This window comes from Camelus ferus, chromosome 16 (genome assembly GCF_009834535.1).
Source record: "Camelus ferus isolate YT-003-E chromosome 16, BCGSAC_Cfer_1.0, whole genome shotgun sequence".
Classification (NCBI taxonomy): domain Eukaryota; kingdom Metazoa; phylum Chordata; class Mammalia; order Artiodactyla; family Camelidae; genus Camelus; species Camelus ferus.
The window spans coordinates 1463175-1486579 of NC_045711.1; the positions used below are offsets into that span (position 1 = coordinate 1463175).

The window sequence follows — 23405 nt, forward strand, 5'->3', positions numbered from 1 at the left end:
TTGCTTTCTGAAGTAGTTGGAAGAAGAGAGGATGGAAAGTTTTAAAGGAAGTTGGTAAAACCACATTACGGGGTTTGAGTTCCAGCTCTAGTTACATCCTAGATATACGACATTGCTGAGCCTCAGTTTCCTCCTCTGCAAAGTGGGGCAAATAACGAAGCTACATCAAAGAGTTATTAGGAAGATCAACTAAGCTAATGTACTAAAACACAGAAAATATTAATGATTGCTATTTTAGTATTATTAATATTTGCTGATTCCCTGCCAAGGACTTGAAGCATGCTATTTCCTTTTTAAGTCTCAGACCGACTCTGAGGGGTCCAGATGTTGTTCTCATTTCACAGATGAGGAAACTGAAGCCCACAGGTGTTCAGCAGCGGGTCCCTAAGTCACACCACTAATAGCTGGACAAATGAGTCTGACTGGAGACCATGTCCATGCTTTTCAATACTGCACCAGGCTGCCCTGGTATGAGGAGATATGAGGAGTAGGGGGTCCTACAGCTAAGGAAGTGCACTTCTCCATTATGGTGGGCATGACACAACTCGGTTCTTCTTTTGCCACTTTCAGAATCATTAGGGGACCCCCAAGATGTGGTCCCAGTGGCCCCTACTAACAAGGTCTTGAGGGAGAAGGCACCGCATTCTGAGGGCTCATTAGGAAACTGAGTTTGCAGCAGGCTTCTCCCCCTTGTCTTCTTTCTTGTGCCTCATCTCATCCCCAGCTCTAGGCAGGCCTGGAAGTCAGCGGCTCTCTGCTCAAAGCTCTTCTTTCTTTAAGCCAGGGGTCTGGGAGAGCAAAGCTCTCAGTCTGGACTCTGGTCCAGTTCCAGCTCCACCATTCGCTTCCATGGGTGACTTCAGGAGCCTCTCAGGACCTCATTGCCCTGAGTGTGTGATGAACACGATTAATAACCCCTTCTAGTTACCCCAAGGAGCCAGTATGAGCGGTGAAGAAGAGTTGGCCTTTTGTGAGAAAATCAAAAGCATCACAAAGCCGTGAAGCATCATTACTGGACTCACCAGAGACCTGGGCTTGTTTACTGGTCTGTGGTTCCCCAGGCCCTCGACCCTCCCTGGGAGGGCTAATTTCTGAGGTCCCCAGGGATGGCACTGCAACGGCAGCAGCTCACAACAGAGCTGATCTCATCTCTCTCTCACCCGTTTCCTTATATGTGGCCCCTTCCTTGCTCTCCGGGGCTAGGGCCCGCACAGAGCTGCGCCCGCTTCACTTTCCTCCGTCAGAACCCTCTCTGGCTTCTGCACCTGTAACAAGGTGAGCGTGCTCCCGGGTGCCCCTTCTGCTCTCTGCTCTTTTTTCTTCCATTATTTAAGCATTTAATTTTTATTTTGCCTAAAGCTTTCAGAGTAATGAGAAATACTTGAAGTAACAAAGGTCATTGCTTTCCTTGCTCCTGATTTTAATAGAAAAATCACTACTACTTCACCATCATGAATGATTCAGATCTGCAGCAGACGTGGCCTGCCACGTGAAATGGTGTAACTACACACCCGCTTCAAGTAACCACGCACATTTTTTCTCTATTTTCTCTACATCAGGAAAGTATGTCAATGTTTGTGAACTGCCTTTTTAGAAAATGTTCCTCTTTTTAAGCTAAAGTATATGCTATCGTATATTAATAAATTTGCTATTATTAAACAATCCTCTCCTATAAAATCTATTAGATAATGTGGATTCCTATATTGTACTTAGGATTTTTCCATACATTGTTATCCAATGAGGGTGGTGTAGAATAATTCCTTTTTTTTTTTTTTGCTATCATTGTTACATTTTAGCATCAGGATTTGCTAACTTCAAAGATATAAATTAGAAGGCTTTCATTTTTTTCTAAGTTAAGAAAAGCTTATATTACATTATAATTCTTAAAAAAAATTTGTCTAAGAAGTATATGAGCTTGGAGCCTACAAGTGGAAGTACATGATCTACTACTTTTTCCATTTTATTTTCAGTTATAGCTAGTTTATTTATTCATTGTTTGAACTTAGGAGCAGATAGTATTCCAAGATTCTTTGATTAATTTTTGAACTTTTCAATTCCTAATTTTGTGTATCTTTACATTTTTCTTGCTTAGATATTGGCCAGATATGTATTTCTTTAAATTTAAAGGACTTCTGATCAATTCTGTCCCTTTCTATTTGACTATCTGTCCATTTTTACTTTAGCATTATGTTTTCCCCAATCTTCTCATACAGGTTGTTGGTGGGAGGACTTCTTTGCTTGATTCTAGGGAACAAAGGAAGAAAGGATTTATGTACCTTCATGAGGAAGGGGGGAAGTCCAAGGTAGTCGTGGCATCAGGCAACTCACCTGGAAGCTGGGTAAGGACTCTAGGTGAAGACAGAGAGGGTTAATGAGTGAGGTGTGGCCTGAGAGGGAAAATACTCACTAGGACACGTGGGGATTTACCCTGGGTCTTGACATGTGCAAGTGAGTCAATTATATTCTTACCGAACAACTAAATTGGGAAGACTGATCCCTTCCACTATGGGATGTCTTCTTACAGGGACCCATGGAGCCAGAACCTGGGGCCAGTGGAACAGCTGTTACCTGAGTTTGTCCTGCTGGGCTTGGTGGAGACACCAGAGCTGAGGCCAGCTGTCTTTGTTCTCTTCCTCCTTGCCTACCTGGTCACGGTCGGGGGCAACCTCATCATCCTGGCAGCCATCTTGGTGGAAGCCCAAACTCCACAAGCCCATGTACTTCTTCCTGGGGAACCTATCAGTGCTGGACATTGGGTGCATCACCGTCACCGTTCCCTCCATGTTGGTTCGTCTCTTGTCCCACAAGCACACAGTTCCCTATGCAGCCTGCCTCACACAGCTTTTCTTCTTCCATCAGCTAGCTGGGGTGGACTGCTACCTGTTGACAGCCATGGCCTATGACCGATTCCTGGCCATCTGCCGGCCCCTCACCTATAGCACCCACATGAGCCAGACAGTCCAGAGGACATTGGTGGCTGTGTCCTGGGCTTGTGCCTTCAGCAATGCACTGACCCACACTGTAGCTATATCCACACTCAACTTCTGTGGTCCCAATGTGATCAACCACTTCTATTGTGACCTCCCACAGCTCTTCCAGCTCTCCTGCTCCAGCACCCAACTCAATGAGCTGCTGCTCTTTGGTCTGGGTATCCTCATGGCAGGTGCACCTGTGATTCTCATTGTCACCTCCTACATCCATGTGGCAGCTGCAGTCCTGCGGATCCGCTCTGCAGAGGGCAGGAAGAAAGCCTTCTCCACGTGTGGCTCCCACCTCACCATGGTGGGCATCTTCTATGGCACAGGTGTCTTCAGCTACATGAGGCTGGGCTCAGTGGAGGCTTCAGACAAGGACAAGGGGATTGGCACCCTCAACACTGTCATCAGCCCCATGCTGAACCCAGTCATCTACAGCCTCCGGAACCCTGATGTGCAGGGCGCCCTGCAGCGAGTGCTCACAGGGAAGCGAGCCCTTGTGTGAAGGATGGCTCAGGGGTTTGTAACCATAGCAAGTGTCCTTGTACTTCTTAGATCTTGAACAAGATGACTTTTGTTAGGAAGTGAGACTTCTTGTTCCCCAAAAAGGCTCCAGCTGATAATAGGAATGCAGGTTCTGTAGACCAGAACCCTTGGCTAGTTGTCAATTGTCCTACCTACCTGTCCCACTCCAGATGGAGGTGGAACCCAGGAAGCTCTGTATCCTGGAAGGCTCACTGGTCCTATAGGAAGTACCCTTTTTTTCCCTACCAGGGGTCCCCAAAAATCCACCAGCAGAGATTTTATCCTGACTGGAATATGGAAAATCACAGCCTGGTGCCAAGTGTTAGCACATCCTCCCCTCAGGCTTCCTCTGACAGCAGCGTCCTCAGCCTGCTTTTACCCAAAGATCCCACACAAGAATCCAGACCTAGTACAGTATAATTTGAGACACTGATTTCCAGTACCCTGTCTACATGACAAGATTCTAGGGTTTTTAACAGTGGAGACTTTGTATTTCCTTTGGTATTTCTTTTCATTTTTCCTAAAATGGAAATATCCATTGGTCTAAATTTTTTCATTAGAAATTATGTTTATAAAAATGAAAACAAAACAAAATTTTACGAGTGAAGAGTTAAAGTCAAAAACATCAGGCTCTCTGTCCTCATCCTTCATAACTCAATTTTCCGGAAGAAACTACTGTTAAGAATTTGGTGCTTACTCTTCTGTTTTTGTAGCAATATAAATACGTTTATGCATATTTCATATCAGTAGAGGCACGTACGTCATGTTTTTTGTTTACACATTACACAGTAGACTTTTTTACCTCTCCGACATGTAAAAACTTATCTTATCCATTTTAATGACTGCCTAGTGTTCATTTATGAGCTAATCATAATTTAATTAACCATATTCCATTTGATGGAGTTTAGGCTGTTTCTAGATTTATTGCAAAGATGACCAATGATGAAAAAATATTCTTTAAAGGTGTGTTTGTGTTATCCTGAAAGCATTTCCACAAGGTAAGTTCTAATTAATAAAATTCCCAAGTTAAGTAAAATAAAAATTTTGATTTTTAATATGCATTTCCCTGTTATTCTACAAAAAAGTTTGCACTATTTTATCATTCCAATCGTGAATGAAATCTCTTCATCCCCATACTTTTGTCAACCATAGTTGTTATAAATAAATTCTTCTAATTTTTCATAATATAATGGTTGAAAATTACCAATTAATATTTTAATATGCATTTCTTTGATGTTCACATAGGTTGTATATATTTTCAAATGTTTATTATCCATGATTTGGACTGAACTGTGTCCCACCAAAATTCATATGTTGAAGCTCTAAACCCTCAATATGACCGTATCTGGAGATAGAGTCTTTAGAAAGTAAGTGAGGTTACTACAGCCACTATAGAAAACAGCATGGAAGTTCCTTAAAAAACTAAGAATAGAGTTACCATATGATCTAGCAATCCCACTCCTGGGCATATATCTGGAGAAAACTCCAATTCAAAAAGATACATGCACCCCAATGTTCATAGCAGCATTATTTTGGCCATAGTCAAGATACAGAAGCAGCCTAAATGTCCAGCAACAGATGACTGGATAAAGAAGATGTAGTATATATGTATATACAATGGAATACTACTCAGCCATAAAAAAATTAAAAATGCCTTTTGCAGCAACATGAATGGACCTAGAGATTATCTCACTAAGTGAAGTAAGTCAGACAGAGAAAGACAAATCTATGATATCACTTATATGTGGAATCTAAAAAAAAGACACAAATGAACTTATTTACAAAACAGACTCACAGACATAGAAAACAAACTTATGCTTACTGAAAGGGAAAGGAGGGGAGGAATAAATTGGGAGTTTGGGATTAGCAGATACAAACTACTTTATACAGAATAGTTAAATGACAAGAACTTAACTGTATGGCACAGGAAACTATATTCAATAACTTGTGAAAACCTATAGTAAAAAAGAGCATATATATATATATGTAACTGAATCACTATGCTGTACACTAGAAACTAACACAACATTGTAAATCAGTTATACTTCAATTAAATAAAAGAAAGTAATTAAGGTTAGATGAGATTAATTGGGAAGTACTAATGGGTTATTTTAAGAAGTAATTAAGGTTAAATTGGGGGGGGGCCTTAATTCAATAGGCCTGTAGGCTTATTAGAGAGAAAGAGGCAGAGAGAACACTTTGCCATATGAGGACACACTGGGAAGGTGGCCCCCAGCAAGCCAGGAGGAGAGCCCTCACCAGAACCTGACTGACACTGGTGCCCTGGTCTCAGACAGCAGCCTCCAGAACTGTGAGGAAATAATTTTCTGCTGTTTAATCAGCCAGTTTATGATGTTTTGTTTTAGAGGCCTGAGCTAACTAATACAATCCACTGGTATTTCCCCACTGAGAATTTAATTTTTTTTAATATTTATTGATGAATAACTGACAAATACAATCACACATATTTAAAGTGTTATATACAGTATATACATACATATACATGTATGTATATAAATATGTATGTGTGTGTGTGTGTATATAAAATGATTACCAGGATCAAGATAATTAACACAACCATCACTCACATAAGTAACTCTTTTTTCTGATGAGAATGCTTAAGATCTACTCTTAGCAAATTTCAAGTATATTATACTCTATTATTAACTATAATCACCAGGCTGTATATTAGACCCTCAGAACTTCTTCATCTAATAACTAAAAGTTGGCACCCTTTGATCCACATCTCCCCACTTCCCTCTCCCCCTAGTTCCACATACAAGTGATACAATATAGAATTTGTCTTTCTCTGACTGGCTGATATCACTGAGTATAAAGCCACCAAATTTCATCCATGGTGTCAAAAGTGACAAGAGTTCCTTCTTCTTATGGCTGCATAATATTCCTCTGTGTGTGTGTGTGTGTGTGTGTGTGTGTGTGTGTGTGTGTGTGTGTGTTGCATTTTCTTTATCCCATCATCTGCTGAAGGACATTTAGGTTATTTCTACCTCTTGGCTATTATGCATGATGCTGTGGTAAGCATGGGAGTACAGATACCTTTTTGAGATGGTGATTTCATTGCCGTTGGATATATAACTAGAAGTGGGAATGCTGGATCATGTGGTAGGTCTATTTTCAATTTTTTGAGGAAACTCCATACCATTACCTATAGTGGCTGCACTAATTTACATTCCCACCAATAGTACACGAGGGCTCCCTGTTCTCCACAACCTTGCCCACACTTGTTACTTGCTGTCATTTTGATAATAGCCATTCTGAACAAGTGTGAGGTGACATCTCATTGTGGTTTTGATTTGCATTTTCCTGATGATTAATGATGTTGAGCATCTTTTCATGTACCTCTTGGCCACTTGGCTATCTTTGGGGAAATGTTTATTCAGGTCCTTTGCTCATTTTTAAAATTGGATTTTTTGCTTTTTTTGGTAATGTGTTGTATGAGTTTGCTGTATAATTTGAATATTAACCCCTTTATCAGATACATGGTTTGCGAATATTTTCTCCCCTTCTGTATGTTGCCTCTGCAATTAATTGATTTCTTCCTCTGCTGTGCAGAAGCACATTAGTTGAGGTCGCTCCCACTGCTGAAGTCAACATTGGCAAAGACTGTGGGGGCCTTGTGGGTGGCAGTAGCAGAGCTAGGGGTCCCTGGTGCAAAGGCTGCAGGCATCTCCTGTTCTCCTAGTTTGCCTGTGGGGGGAAGATATAGCTGAGGGGATCCCTCTTAGCACCAGGTCTGATGAGATGGCACTCAGAGTGGCAGCGGAGACGGGGTCCTGGGATCAGGTGCACTGGCTGCGGTGGTGACACCAGTGTCTGAGCCACAGGTATGTGCAGATCTCCTGCAGAACTGGGGTCTGGGTTTCTGAGGCTCACTGCAGTGACTCGGACTCTGAGAGGGACAGGAAAGAGCAGTGAAACCAGCTCAGGGATGAGAGGGTGCAGCAGTGGCTTGGGCTCAGGTGTCAGGGTGTAGCAACAGCATACCCTGGAGATGGCAGGTCAAAGTCCTGACTCTGGCCCCGGGGGGCAGGGAGCAGAGCAGCAGCAGTGCAGCCTGGTGATGGTGGGTATGTGGCAAGACTTCGGAGTCAGGGGCAGGGCAGCACTCCCTGGTAACCGCGGGTGAAAGCTTCTACTTAGGATCCCAGGATGCAGCCACAGAGCAGTGCAGCTTGGCCTGGTGATAGGGGTGGTCAGAGCTGTGACTTGGGACCCATAGGCGGGGTGCAGAGCTGTCGCAGCTCCCATTCTGTTGATGGGGAGGTGTGGGGGCGTTCTCAGAGAGCAGCGCACAGTAGTGACTGGGACCCCTGGAGGCCAGTCTCTCTACAGTAACAGCTCCAGCTCCAAGGAGGAGACTCAGTGGCAGGGACTTTGGGTGACTTGCAGCAGCTGTGTTCACCTTTGGTGAAGACTGTGGGGTCCTTGGTAGCAAAGTCGCAGATGTCCACAGTGTGATGAGGTTGCTGGCGTTCTCATGCTCTCCTTTTCCCGTGGCGTAAAATCCCTCCAAGGACATCCCTCTTGGTGACCGTTTTGGAGGCTAGGAAGTTGAAGACCGAAGCTCCAGCAGGTTCAGTGTCTAGTGAGGACCTCTTCCTGGTTCATTTCATAGATGCCCATCTTCTTGCTGTGGCCTTACATAGCAGAAGGGGTGAGGGAGCTCTCTGGGGTCTCTTTTATAAGGGCACTAATTCCTTCACAGGGGGTCCACCCTCATGACCTAATCACCTACCAAGGGCTCCACCTCGATACCACCTCACTGGGGAGTAGGATTTCAACATATGAATTTGGGAGGGGGGCACATTCAGTCCATAAAGGTGGTGCTACCTGTCCCACAGAACTTTAAACTGGTTTCAAGGCTTAAAGATCTTTGACTACCAAGATAATGTGCACTTAGGCTGAAAATCCACATGAAGACTGGTTCAGTATTTATCTCTCTACTCTTAACATTCATATAATACTGGAGTGGTAGTTTCTCTCCTTTATACGAGAATTATTTAGGGACTATATTTAATTCCCTTGTGGATTTTAGTAATGTTTAAGCTTCTGTTATCATTCATAATTTTTATGTATAGTATTTTATAAAAGTCTTATGTTTAGAAAAATGTTACTGAAAGATGAAAAGCCTTAACATTCACATATTACATCCTTAAGCCAACAGTGCAAACCTAATGCATAGTCCTATGGTATATTTGAAGCATTATTTATCATAAACAACAGAAGCTAAAAGTATATTGTTTGGGGGAAAGACACTAACTGGGAGGGGGTGGGGGAAGTAAATCACGTAGCATAATTTTGGAGATCACGTACCCTGGAATCAGGCAAATGCAAAATTGAACCCCAACTCCTCAAAGCCCTAACAATGTGGCTATGGCAAATTACTGAATCACTCTGAACCTCAATTTACTTATCTGCAAAATGGGAATAATAAAGGTATCCACCATGGTTGTAAGGGTTGATTGGGATTTTGTGTATATAAGGCTTATGACATAGTGTCATGTACATAACAAGCACACAATAAATGTCATTATATTACTAATAATATTGGCGGTCTCCTACTAGGATCTTTATGTGTGTTACTTCATTTAATCCTCCCAGGAACCCTAAGACAGGATATTACTCTCATTTTACAGATAAGGAAACGGGGTCGGGGGTTCAGTAGTTGTTAATAACTGCGCGAGCAGGGCTGTTCATCTACAAGGTCCAGCAGAAGTGTGCTGTCACATGGGCTTGGGTGTGTAACTGAACTGAGGAGGACATAAGAATCCAAGGGTGGTACGACCTAGCCTCTCCAGTTTTCTTTCTCCATCATCTCTATCACTAGACTTCCATCTTCTAAGGGCCCGGCCCAGAAAAATCATGGTTGGGGGCAAGTTCCCAGGGGCCCCCCGGTTCCTCCCAGCACAGCGCCGGCCTCCTATCACCTCTCTCAGGATTACAGGACTCTCAGGACTCAGTCTCTGGGGCCCCCACTAACAAGCCCCCGGGTGGGAACGCATTCTGTTCCTGAGGATTCCTTGTAAATTTAAAGTTGGAAAAGTTTTCTTCAGTGTTTGTCTCCTTTCTTGGGTTTCTTTCTCATCCCCAGGTTTGGAAGGCTGCTTGTCTGTGCCCCCAGGTCCTGTTTGGACCAGACATCTTGGAGAGCGAAGCCCTCAGTCTGGGGACCCAGACTGAACCCCGGCTCCACCTCCAGTCTCCTAATTAACTGGGAACACAAACAGCTCCCTCATGTCCGCATCTGTTAAAAGGATTTATTATGATCGCTGCCCTAACCATCCCCATAAATTAATATAGAGGATGGTGATGAAGATGTTTGTAAAAATTCTAAATCCCCACAGAGGTGGGAGGCCCCACTGCTTTCCCTTTATTAGGGCTTCTATTATTTACCTGCCCTTAGCCCTTCCCATTGCCTCCTCCCCCTTCTTGGGCTAATTTCAAGGTCTCAAGAGGATAACACTGTGGTGGAGAAGTCCCATGACAGCGACGGTCTCGGCCTCTCTTTATCTCATTTCTGTATATAAAGCCCCGCACTTGCCCCCGGAGTGGCTGACTGCATTTGTGCAGAGTCTCACCCCCCTTTTACAGCCCTTTCCAGGAAATCACGCTGGATGGCCCTCCCTCCACTTCCGTGTCACCAGGAAGGAACTTCAGTTGTTACTAAGTCAAGCCTCCTGGCTTTACAGATTCAGTGGCCAAGGTATCAAAAGTGAAAAATAAGAGATTTACTCAGGATGACGTATCAGGTGAGTGGGAGAGCTGGGACCACAACCCAAAGACTGAGGTTTCGCTTTCAGGCATCTTTACCAATTCCCTCTTTTTTTAGGTGAAACTCATTTTCTGACTTTGTTAAGGGTGAGTGGGAGGAGATTCAGGGTTTAATTTCTCTGCCAAAGAACCCAGTCCTTACTGGACAGCCTGACCAGATCTCTAAGACCAACCCTAGTGCATGAAGAACCTACTGGAACTTCAGAGTAGGGAGTGGTCACGGCATAATAAAGGGAACCTAGAACTCATACGGTCCCCCAAGAATGGTGATCTAGGAGTGCCTCCTTGTCAGTGATTACTCTTGTGATCCCTGGATGGATAGTCTAGTGAACAACCAGGATTTAGGAGACTCTTATGTAACCTTGTCCCTTGTTGATTGAGGGCTGCACAGAAGCTACTAGGGGAGCATGTCGTTGTGGCTCATGACTTATTTGTTTTTGATGAATCTATCTTCCGGATGTAGAAAATATGTGGGAATTTTATATAAAGAGCTGTATGTCAGTGTGTGGATTGCCAAAACTACTGCATACCCTTCTAGGCAAATCGAGGACTCACCCCTACAGCAGTAACCTTCACTTGACTCTCAGCCTCCTCCAAATCTTACCCATCCCTCAAAGCCTAGCACAAATTCCCCCTTGTCCATTAACTAACCCCTTCCTCACCACTCTAGCCCGCAGTGATGCCCTTTTTGTCGGAAAACATCTTTGTCAACCATTCAGTCATCCATTTATTTATGAAATGATGCATAATTAATTTTATGCATATAGTTCCTAAAGTTGAATCAGCCATGAGTCTCATCCTTAAATTGGACTGGAGGAAATACACTAAATCACTAAGTGATTGTGCTAGAAGGCACAGCGGTAAGTGCCATGAAGAATACAATTAGAGTGCACTGGGAATGTTGAAAATGTAAATATCACCTTAAAATGGGCACAGATCAGGGAGGAATTCCTGGAGGAGACAGCATTTGAGCTGAGTCTTAAAGACTTTGACACCGTGGCATTGGAAGGACATTCAATATAGAGAAAACAGCATAAGCAAAGGTGGGAATACAGAAGTTAACGGAGTTTGCAATCTGATGACATGGGTTAAAATGGAAAAGAGAAATCAGGGGGCAGCTGAAGACTGTAGCCGTGATCCACCCAAGGTATGCATTTGGACCGGAGCTACCGCAGTCTGCAAGGCAAGACTGAGTTCTACAAAGGCACAGCCATCGCGAGGAAGGGAGTGAGTGTCGAATGGGTCAGAAATAGATTGAGAGAGAACTGCAGGAGAAGGACATGGTTCTATGACCCTTGAGGTGCCTTGATGGTGTGTGAAAGTTTAAGAGCAGGGCTCTGGAATCAGAATACTTGGGTTAAAACCTTGCCTTCGTCCGCTCACTATGTGGTATGCACATTCTACCAGTTGTATCTGACATTTAATAATATGGTTTTGATATCTTTCAAATCAGCACAGAGCTCTTTCCTACAGCTGCATTATATTCCTTTGGAAGGATATTCCATAATTAATTTAGTCAGCCCTCTAATAATGAACAGATAAGTTATTTTCGATTATTTGCTATTATAAACAAATGCTGCAACAAATAAGCTCACATATACATCACTATTTATGTGTGACTATATATCTGGTAGATAAATTCCCAGAAGTGGAATTACCAGGTAAAAGGAAAAACACATTTGTAATTTTGAAAGATTGCCCATTTCCCTTTTCAACCCTACCTTACAACTACCATGCAAACTCCCCCCGCGGTCAACTCTAAGCTGGAAGCATATAGAGAATGGGGCTTTGGGGATGTAGTTCCACTTAGCTAATTTGGCAGAACTTTTAAATTTTAACAGATTTGTTAATTTTGTTTATTTAAAATTTTTCTATATTTTGAGTCATCCTTGCACTTTTAATTATTAAAAGTCTCCAATTTTCCTCCAATAACTTTCTGGCTTAATATTTACATTTAAATCTTTGATCTATTTAGAACTGATTTTTTTTCAAAATATATGAGATATGTCTACAATTTATGTTTTTCCCAGACAGCTGTTATTGCCCCAATAGAATTTATTGAATAATATATTTCCCCATTCCTTTAAGATGACACTTATATCATATACTAAATTCCTATATTACTTTAGGTCTATTCCTGGACTTCTCATTTTTTTTAATCTTATAAAATGTTATTTCTCTAGCTTAATAGAGGTATAACTGACAAATAAAAGTATAATATATTTAAAGTAAAATGTGATGACGTATGTTCACATTGTGAAAGGATTCCCCTTATCCGAGAATGAAGTAATGCTGTTGAGGAAAATGTAGTGAGAGAGTGAACAAGGGTGTGTGCCTGGGGCATGGGAAAGCCCTCACTTGGAGAGGGAGAACTTAGTAGACAGCTCAGCATGTCGAAGGAAGTCTGTTTCTTCTTTTTGAATAAATATATTGAGAGGAATGATTCCTCATCTCTTTGGATATTTCCTTGCAGAAACTAATGCAGCCAGAACCTGGGGCCAATGGAACAGCTGTTACTGAGTTCATCCTGCTGGGCTTGGTGGAGACACCAGAGCTGAGGCCAGCTGTCTTTGTTCTCTTCCTCCTTGCCTACCTGGTCACAGTTGGGGGCAACTTCAGCATCCTGGCAGCCATCTTGGTGGAGCCCAAACTCCACAAGCCCATGTACTTCTTCCTGGGGAACCTATCAGTGCTGGACGTTGGGTGCATCACCGTCACTGTTCCCTCCATGTTGGCTCATCTCTTGTCCCACAAACACACAGTTCCCTATGCAGCCTGCCTCACACAGCTTTTCTTCTTCCATCAGCTGGCTGGGGTGGACTGCTTCCTGTTGACAGCCATGGCCTATGACCGATTCCTGGCCATCTGCCGGCCCCTCACCTATAGCACCCGCATGAGCCAGACAGTCCAGAGGACATTGGTGGCTGTGTCCTGGGCTTGTGCCTTCAGCAATGCACTGACCCACACTGTAGCTATATCCACACTCAACTTCTGTGGTCCCAATGTGATCAACCACTTCTATTGTGACCTCCCACAGCTCTTCCAGCTCTCCTGCTCCAGCACCCAACTCAATGAGCTGCTGCTCTTTGGTGTGGGTTTCATAATGGCAGGTACCCCCATGGCTCTCGTTGTCACCTCCTACGCCCACGTGGCAGCTGCAGTTCTCCGAATTCGCTCATCGGAGGGCAGGAAGAAGGCCTTCTCCACATGTGGCTCCCATCTCACTGTGGTCTGCCTCTTCTACGGGACTGGTATCTTCAACTACATGCGACTGGGTTCAGCCAAGCTTTCAGATAAGGATAAAGCTGCTGAAATTTTTAACACTGTCATCAACCCCATGCTGAATCCAATCATCTACAGCCTCCGGAACCCTGATGTCCAGGGAGCCCTCCGGTGGGTGCTCCTGGGGAGGCGATCACTGGCTTGATGACAACTTGTGTTACTTTTTCCCTTTCTCTTTTTGGACTAAAGGAGAAATTCTCTGGGGCCAAAAACTAAGACAAATGGTCCAGAACCACTTCTACTTCCCTGAGCACTGGATTTTTTTTGTAGAAGATAATCGTTATTGTTTCTCAAAGAAGTCCTGCCCAGTTATAGGCAATGGGTCTGTAGGCTCTGCTAGGTCAGCCCCCTTGACAAATTACAACATCAGTCACTGCAAGCTTCACGTCTGGGTAGAAGTGAAACCTGGAGGCTTTGAATGCTCACAGGTGCACGTCCTACAGGGAATGACTCTTGGTTGTTTATAGCCTGGGTTCCCCCAAATATACAAGCAACCCCCTCAGGTGGGCTTCTGATTCCTTCAAGTTCAGGCGTGGTTGGTCTGTTTATAAAACATAGGTCCTGCGATCAGGGTTATTTTATTTCTCCCATGAGGCTTCTCCAAGCCCAAAAGAGCAACTCACTCCTCTCTTATCACACAAGATGCCACAGAATATAGAGAGGACAGCTGGGAGGCTGAATGGTCACGTGTTCTCTAGCAAATCTGGAGAGCATGAGCCCTCTGTGCAAAACTTTAAGACTCCATTAATGTATATGATAAATCTTATAACACAAAACTGAAATTTCCTCATCATCAAATATTTTAAAAGATAAGCACTTATAACCTAAATATTATTTTAAACATTAAAAAAATCCAGAATACTCAATATGAAATTCCCCTATAAATTCTCACTCTCAGTCCCCAAACCTGCTAGCTGAGACAAACCATTATCTGTAAATACAAGTCATATGGTGATATGAGCTTACCAGCCCTTAGACCAGTCATTATTTAGCTGCATTTTCCTTCTCATTCTTTAACAGGAACAATGGGTAATAGCTGGTGTTTAGTTTTCCAGACAAACGGACACACACATATACACAAACACATATATGCAAAACACCATACTGTTTTGTAATCTTTTCTCCTTCCCACATAACACAGTATAATTCTTAACATGTCAACCTACAAATCTATCTTATCCATTTCAAAGGCTGCAAAATATTCCATTTTATGTATGAACTATCATCTATTTAACTAAACCTTTATTGGTATAATTTATTTCCTATTTTTTGCAATTGTTAATAATAATGGAATTAATGTTTACTTAGTGTAAATCTTTCCATATATCTGAAATTATTTACACTGGTTAAATTCATAAAAGTGATTTGTATGTGTGTGTGTGTGTGCACCCATGCTAAGGAAATGCAAATGTAAAATTGGTAAATATTCTGCCTTTCTATTTGCCAAAATCATGTAGACCATTTTACATCTTGACTAGCAGTTTATAAGAACATTTGTTATCTCACTTGTTGACTTCACTGGGTATTATAAATAGAAATTTTTATCGTTGATAATTAGATTCAATATTGCATTATTTTTTAATTTGTATTTTTTTGTTTATGAGTGTGATTAGATAGATTTTTTAATATATTTCTTATGATTTGTATTTATTCTTTCAAAATTGCCTGTTCGTGTTTTTGTCCCTTTGAGGGTAATTTATGTTTATCTTAATGATTGATGGAAACACTTCACTTTTAGGACACTATCCCCTTGTCATAATGTTGGAAATATATTTCCCAGTTTCCCATTTGTCTGTAACTTTGTTTAGGGTGTCTCTTGCCCAAGTTAAGTTGGACATTTTTATGAAGTTTGCCTTCTTTGTTCTGTATCATGCTTAGGAAAAATGACTTTTCCATCTAAATGCTGTATAAATATTTGCCAGTGATGTTTTTCTAGTACTTTTACATTTCTTTATTAAGTCAAATATCTAATGTATAAAGAATTTACTTTTTGTGTATGTTGTAACTTTTCTCCCCACTGAGAAAAACTGCCCCAACACCATAAAATATAAGCCTGATCATATACAGCATATGTGACATTTCATATACTTACATATATATGTGTGTATATATGTATAATAGTCAGCAAGAAGGCAGAATAGGAGGTTCCATTCCTCATATTCCCCTGCTTAGCAACAATAATTTAGACAAAAAGTGCCTTTGTGGGAGCTTTGGCATCTAGGTAGGAGATAGTAAGACCCTGGTGGAGCCAAAGTCGAAGGCGGGCTGTTCTAAGAACGCAGGCTTATGCCTGGGTGGCAAATTTGCAGACAGTAGTCCTGGATACAGACCTGGAAACAGCCCTGTGGGCTCGGCTACAGCTTCATTTGGCCTTGATTCTGTCACCAACAACATCTGCCAAGGGACCCAGCAGGAGTCACACCCACTGTGCTCCAGTTAACAGGCCTGCCAGCCTCAGCCCCCGCTGCGGATGCTGGAGTAGCCCGTGGCCCAGCCCAGCCCCTCTTGGCTGCCAGCCCTGCCCACCCAGGGACAAGCAGATGATGTGCCCCCACCCCACACCCCTGAGACAGGCCCTCCAACTTTGGTCCACCTGCAGGTGCTGAATCAGCCCTGTAACTTGGCCCAGCACCTTGCGGTCACAGGCCAGGAGCTCTCCTGCTTGTCCAGGGACCTGTCAGAAGACACGTTCTTCTGTGCCCTCAGAGGGAGAACCTCTGATCTTGAAGTGGCCCCGTAAACCAACTCCCACCCCTTGAAGCCATGGGCTGGGAACACTTCTGCTCAATCAGGGACCAGGAGGAAGACACACTCCCAGACGGAAGCCAGCAAAACTTGGTCTGACAGGGCTTGAAGAGGCCTTATAACCAATATCTCAGCAGTTTATTCCAAACATCCTTGCCTGGATGTTAAATCCTGAATCATGAAAAGTGCTCCCACATCAATGAACTCTCCTGATTCAGCCTCACATTCTGCCCTACCCCTTTGGTCCTCATGGTTCACTCCCACATTGCTCCTCTAGAAACTGGAGGAAATTCCAGTTCCTGCCAGGTATTACTGCTGTAACAAGTTACCACAAATTTAGTGACTTACAACAACAGAAATATGTTCGTTCATGATTCTGGAGGCCCAAAGTCCAAAATGGGTCCTACAGGGCTAACTTCAAGATGTCAGCTGGGAAGGTCCTTTCGAGAGGCTCCAGGGGAGAATCTACTCCTTGTCTCCTCCATCCTCTAGTGGCTGCTGGCATCCTTGGCTGTGGTCATACCTCCCAGGTCTTCACATCATATTGCCTTTTTCTCTTCTGTAGTCAAATATCTCTCTACCTTCTCTCTTGTAAGGACTCTTGTGATTACACTTAGGACCCACTTGGCTAATTCAGGATAATCTCCCCGGATGAAGACCCCTAACAGTCACATCTGCAAAGTCCATTTTTTACCGTGTTTAAAGTTGAATTCAGGATTACGACCTGGATATCTTTGGGGGCCATTGTTCAGCCTACCACAGCCTGGTATGGGAATTATTTTCAGTGAATAAATTATTTCCTCTTGGATCATAGATGAGATTTCCTTTCTCAGCCTCTGCTGAGACCTAACCCTAATTATTCTGGAGGCACTGAGGAAAAGTGGGAGGAGTTCTGGAGGAGGACAAGAATCATCCTGTAAGGCATCTGCCTCATATGACGTCTTTTCATGGTTTTGGAGCAAAAGAAGTTATTGCCTTCTAGCAAGGGGGAAGGGATGCTTTTGTCAGCCAAGGGGATTCAGAAGAGTCTGTGGGTTCAAAATCTTCTTGCTTATCCTCTCAAACATCTCCATCCAAGGACTCAAGGTCTCACTCTTTCCCTACCAGGGCCCTGGATTCAGCATAGGAGAACCAACTAAGCTACACAATCAGCCTCCCTTGTAGCTCTGCCACCTTTACAGTTAGGTCCTAGGCCTGACCTTCAGCACCACTGCCATGCAGCTGCAGAAGATTAATGTCTCATTAAATGTTGCCACGGGAGTTTTCTGGCTTTCACAACACACCCTAAATTGATTGCTGGCTGACCTGGGCCTTTTATTCTGAATCTTTAAGGATTCTGAGAACCTTAATAAAAGCCATCCTTTATTATTAAAACGCCATAATTCTTACAGTTACCATGGTTTGTATCATGTTAACATGCTAGAGCTAACACGTAACCCAGTGTTTCATCTTCCACTCGCACCTCATCCCAATCTACCACCAGTGAGTCCTAGTAATTATGCTAGGGGTTATCAGCAAACCCAGTTACTCCCAAAAGTGATGAATGGTCCAGCTCCAGAATTCCACGTGGAGGAGATGCTTCCTAGGGCTACTCCCAGTACCAGCTGCCTTAGCTGGCTTCCTGCCAAAGCAGAGCCTGAGACGAGGTGTGTGTGTGGTTTAAGTGGGAAGGCATCTCCAGGAGCAAGAGTAAGTTTATTTATTTGACAGGTGGTCCCAGGGATCAAGACTAAGGTTATAAAGAGAGAGACGAAGAAGGAAGAAGTAAGTGTCCCTGACTGAGGGGTTCATTATCAAAGTCCCTGCTGTTGACAGTGGAGATCTGCTTAGACAAGAGCGTACAGAATGGTGGGGCATTTACTCAGTGGCTCCTATTTCCTATTGTCAGGTTGCCCTCTGCACGCTGAACTCCACATGTGCTCAGACCTAGTGACCCCACATTATTCATGGCATCAGAGATTCCCAAGGAAGAGGCTACACTTAGCTTTGTAGCAAGCAGAAGCCTTCAGGGAACTGTGCAACCCAACCACAGCTGAAATCACAAAAAGGCCAAGCAAGATGTGAGTCAGAACATCCACTATAGCGGCTACAAGGTACTTCATAGATTTGTCAGAAGGACTGATAAGGATTCCAGGCTTGAAAAGTTCTTAGCATGGTACCATGACAACAAACATTCACCAAAGTTATCAATCTGTATGCTGATGTATTGATATATTGTGGAAGCTCCACCAGCAGCCTAATGAATCTCACTTCATTAAACAGCACTGCTCTGTGGTAGAGGATCTGCTCATTCCACAGATGAGAAAACTGAGGCCCAAAAGGGTGCAGCAGCTTGTCCAAAGTCAAACCACTCCAAACCAGAAGAACAGGTCTGTCCGGTGCTTTCCCCACTGCACCAGGCTTCTCTGGTGGGAGAAGACAGCGCTCGGTCTTGGGAGAGGGCGTATTTGGTTGAGTAATTACTGGTGGGTATAGGAGTTGGAGGGACACACTCCTCAGCCTCCCCATGGCTTCTGTTTATGAATCTGTGACCCTCACCGGGGCTTTCCATTTCTAAGGGCCTGGTCTGGACAATCATATCAGGAGGCAGCTTCCCAGAGGTCCTCCCAGCTCAATGTAGCTTTTCTACCACCACTTCCAGAATCATTATAGGATCCCCAAGACCTGTCCCCAGTGGCCCCCACTAACAAGGCCCTGAGGGAGAAGCACCACGTCCTGAGGACTCATTAGGAAACTGGGTTTGAAGGAAGCTTCTCCCTCTTGCCTCTCTTCTGGGGCCTCCTCCTCATCCCCAGGTCCAAGGCAGGTCTGGAAATTAGCTTGTCTCTGCTTAAAGGCCCTGCTTGGGGTTGACATCTGAGAAAGAAAACTGCTCTCTCGGGAAACCTGTAACTTAGTCTCAATTATTCCCCTAACTTCCTGGGTGACTTTGATGACAGGGACAAGTCCTGCAGGCCTCCATGACCCCACCATCAGTGGACTAGATATCTCCTACCTTAACTACCAGCCATAAAGCCAGGGTAGAGATAAAGCTTTCCTTTCTTTCTTTTTATTAAAGAAAGTCTGAATACCAGAAGGTGTGAGACACAGTTGCTATATTTATGGGCTTGAGTTGTTTACTGAACAACTTGTCTCCCCATCAGTCTCCTCTTTCCCAGGAGGGCTAATTTCTAAGGCCGCCAGGGGATGACGCCATAGAGAAGACAGCCCTGTGATCGTCTTCCTTTTCTTATATGGCCCCTTCCTTGCTTTCTGGGTGGATAACTGGGTGTGCATCACTCCTCGTCTTCCTTCCTGAAGAGACCTCACTGGCTTCCATGCCCACAGCAGGGTGAGTCCTCTTACAGGTCCCTCCTCTGTCTTACAAAACAGCGACGGGGCCTCCCCTGCCATCAGTGCAAACCTGACATCACACTTGGTGCTACTGATGCCCCTGGAAAGGGAAGGTGTTTGAGGGGAAGATATGGGACTGAAACCCAAAGATCCCGGCTCCTTTTCTGGGCCCCCTTTGCCGATGCCCTCCTTTCTTGGATGAAGCCTGCTCTCTGCTACTCTTAGGAGTGAGGATGAGTGGATTCACTGAGGCCAGTTCGCTGCCCAGGACCCCTTTCATCAGGCAGCTGGAACCTTCACTCCAGTCAAATGTCTTGCTGGGCTGTTTCATTGCTGGGAGCTTGGAGGGGCTAGAGGGAGTTCCAGAGTAGGGGGTTGTCATGGCTCAGTAAGGAGAACCTGAGGCTCATTAAGAAGCCCTGGGAGTGATAATCCCCAGTGATGGACATGATGTCCATCAGACACTCTGGATGTCTCTGGATGATCAGCAGTCATCCCAGAATCCCATTGGGGGGCTCGGCAGCAGCTGTTCTGTTGCTCTCCCAGCCCTGGCTATAACCTACTCGTCTGTAAAGTACACCTCTCCCAAGGGCCTTAGTCTTTGGAGTGGTCTACATGAAAAGAAACATGTAGAAAGATTGCTACGTTATGTGCTTGTCCCACCAAAACCAAGGAAAGCAGTAGTCCCTGCGGCAACCTCGCAGCCTGCTCTTGTCCCTGCAGCTTCCTGACATCATACTGATCCACCAAAGTCTAGCCCAAATCCCAATACATCCAGAAAGTCTTCCGTGACAACTCGAGCTCATACTAATGCTCTCTTTCTCTGAAGTCCTGTGGACATTTGTCCAACCATTTAGTGATTTAGGAGATGATTGAGCACCTACTATTTGTGAAGTCTTAAGATATGAATTGTCACTGGAAAACCAAATCAAATGTGTATTTTGTCCTCAAGTCTCTTTCAGAGAAGTAGAGGAGATATGCTCTACTGAAAAATGACTTAGCCAGAAGGGAAACAGTAATAAGTTCCATGAAATAATATGCAGTGGGAGCTTAGGAGAGATGCAGAGGCAGAGACAGAAATCCTTTTGAGATGGGGAAGTTTCCAGGGGGGATTCCTTCAGAAGTCATAGTTTGAGTAAACTCTTGAAATACCTGGGTGTGTGGAGTTGGAGGGAAGTCCTTACAGGTACAGAAAACAGCAGGAGCAAAGAGGTTAGAAAATCACAGGGTTACAATCCAATGCTTGGGTTAAGATGGACCCAAAAGGAAAAATGAAGAGTGTTGTTCTTTAGTACAATAAACGTGAAGAGCTGTTACCCACCCAGTGATACATCAATTTGCAAAGCATTTATCAGTTTTCAGTTTAATCAATGATGATGGAGTCTGAAGACAATCCCCCTATCTCACCAACCATGTGATCTTAGAGTTTTAAGAATATCTTAGAGATCACTGCATCCATCTCTTCCTCCATGTGAGCTCAGGCTCTCATCACCCTTTCCCTTCTATTAGAGTTACAGGCTCTGACTGCTACCCATCCTCTGATCCAGCATATTCTATGCAAGGGAATAACCTTACTTTTAGCAAAGCCCTAGCTTTGCCTACTCCACGGGCAATAGAGAGACACTGACATTTTTTGATTAAGAGCTTATTATAAGATCTGAAAGACTTAGCTCCCTCTAGCTCTCTACATATGTGCCTGCTTCATTTGAGGACCTCCACTTAGAGCCATTGGTCTATCTGCCATGCCTGAGTCAAGGACAAGTGAAAGATGGGTGGTTTTGCTATGCAGAAAACTAACTGCATTTAGCAGCAGCCAACCTGCAGGTCATGCTTACAATTTTTGATTTCAGAGGCAAGTAGCAGATCCTATGAAGAGAAGAAATAATTTTAAATTAGGTCATTATTCAAAATCTCACGTAAGGGCTTAATTAACAACAATAATACTAGCAATTTGTTGATCAAAGGATTTTTAATTTACACTTCAGACTATGTCTCTCACCTTGGAGAAATGGCTAGAGTATCTGATAGCCACAATCATGGGTAACTTCTTTCTCATTCTTGCCATAACTTTGCTTGATCTTCAGTATTTCTAGAAGCCTTGAAACCTAGCTTGTGTTTTCAAATGTTTTCTAGATATTTCTCTGGAAATACCATTAATTGTTCTATTTTGAAATCTGTTTATTGGTTTGCGCTAATTCCATTTTAGACTCACTACATTCAAAGAGGAAGTCTGCTTTTTTCTTAATGTACTTTCCCAAGTATTCTGACCTTTTTCAGCTGGGAAAAGATGGGAGGGACAAAGTGGTGGTGTTTTTGAGCATCTCAGCCAAGAGTAGGGTAAAGGCATGGAGTGATGGAGGGAGTCAGTGAGTGAGGAGTGAGGTTGCCTGCTGAGTGGGAAAATTATCACCCTGACAGCTAGGAACTTACAGTGGGGCTTTGAACACAGGTGGCTTAAAACATTTATGTTGAATAAGTACATTGAGTGGATTGAAACTTCCACTTCTGGGACATTTCCTTACAGGGAATCATGGAGCCAGAATCTGGTACCAACAGGACAACTGTTACCGAGTTCATTCTTCTTGGCCTCTTGGAAATGGAAAAGCTGCAGCCTGTGGTCTTTGTTCTCTTCCTCTTTGCCTACCTGGTCACGGTCGGGGGCAACCTCAGCATCCTGGCAGCCATCTTGGTGGAACCCAAACTCCACACCCCCATGTACTTCTTCCTGGGGAACCTATCAGTGCTGGACGTTGGGTGCATCACTGTCACTGTTCCTGCAATGCTGGCTCATCTACTGACCCACAAGCATACAATTCCCTATGCAGCCTGCCTCTCCCAGCTTTTCTTCTTCCACCTTCTGGCTGGGATGGACTGCTTCTTGTTGACAGCCATGGCCTATGACCTATTCCTGGCCATCTGTCGGCCTCTCACCTACAGCATCCGCATGAGTCAGACGGTCCAATGGATATTGGTGGCTGTGTCCTGGGTTTGTGCCTTCACCAATGCACTGACCCACACTGTAGCCCTAACTACCCTTAACTTCTGTGGTCCCAGTGAGGTCAACCACTTCTACTGTGACCTCCCACAGCTCTTCCAGCTCTCCTGCTCCAGCACCCAACTCAATAAGCAGCTGCTCTTCGGTGTGGGTTTCATAATGGCAGGTGAACCTGTGGTTCTCATCATCACCTCCTACATCCACGTGGCAGCTGCAGTCCTACAAATCCGCTCAGTGGAGGGCAGGAAGAAGGCCTTCTCCACATGTGGCTCCCACCTAACTGTGGTCTGCCTCTTCTATGGGTCTGGTATCTTCAACTATATGCATCTGGGTTCAGAGGAGGCTTCAGATAAAGATAAAGGGGTTGGAGTTTTCAACACAGTTATCAATCCCATGCTGAACCCACTTATCTACAGCCTTAGAAACCCTGATGTTCAGGGCGCCCTGTGGCAGGTACTTGTAGGGAGGCGGTCACTGACATGAGAAGGTGATAGGGTCCCTCCTTTCCTACCTTTTCTGGGTTGGGAAAAATTTCCCAGAAGGGCAGTAACCTGAATAAATGGTTCATAACCATTTTTCCTTTTTCCTGGTGCCTGAAGATTTGTGTGATGTGTTTGTCCTGCAAAGAAACCCTACATAATTCATTCACTTATTCATACAACAGATATTTATTGAATTGTTTCTATGATCCAGATTCTCTTCTAGGGCACTGGTGAACACAACAGACAGAAGTCTCTGTGACTTCTGAATGTGCAATT

The 23405-nt window shown here is 43.9% G+C and overlaps 4 protein-coding genes across 6 annotated transcripts in view; 3 read left to right on the forward strand and 1 right to left on the reverse strand.

Annotated features, from left to right (window-relative positions):
• Positions 1–2232: 2232 nt before the first annotated feature.
• Positions 2233–23405, reverse strand: part of LOC106730703 (leucine-rich repeat-containing protein 37B-like) — a 77918-nt gene continuing 56745 nt past the window's right edge. The window contains exon 13 of one of the 3 annotated variants that reach the window (XM_032498004.1): positions 2233–2348. In XM_032498004.1, the coding sequence (XP_032353895.1) occupies positions 2279–2348 (70 nt within the window). In that variant the 3' untranslated portion in view covers positions 2233–2278. Of the gene's footprint in view, positions 2349–21020; positions 21519–23405 lie in introns of those variants that run through there. The other 2 variants (XR_004326500.1, XM_032497999.1) reach the window with 2 other exon arrangements.
• On the forward strand, positions 2519–3480 carry LOC102514923 (olfactory receptor 3A2-like). The gene is given in 3 exon segments (XM_032498036.1): positions 2519–2569; positions 2571–2696; positions 2698–3480. Coding segments are annotated over 3 exon segments (948 nt in total). The 5' UTR covers positions 2519–2530.
• Positions 12760–14261, forward strand: LOC102515189 (olfactory receptor 3A1). Its single transcript, XM_006172589.2, has one exon. It carries the CDS (start codon positions 12772–12774, stop codon positions 13717–13719), a length of 948 nt encoding a protein of 315 aa, XP_006172651.2. The 5' UTR covers positions 12760–12771; the 3' UTR covers positions 13720–14261.
• On the forward strand, positions 21527–23244 carry LOC102513679 (olfactory receptor 3A2). The gene has a single exon (XM_006172584.2). It carries the CDS (start codon positions 22183–22185, stop codon positions 23128–23130), a length of 948 nt encoding a protein of 315 aa, XP_006172646.1. The 5' UTR covers positions 21527–22182; the 3' UTR covers positions 23131–23244.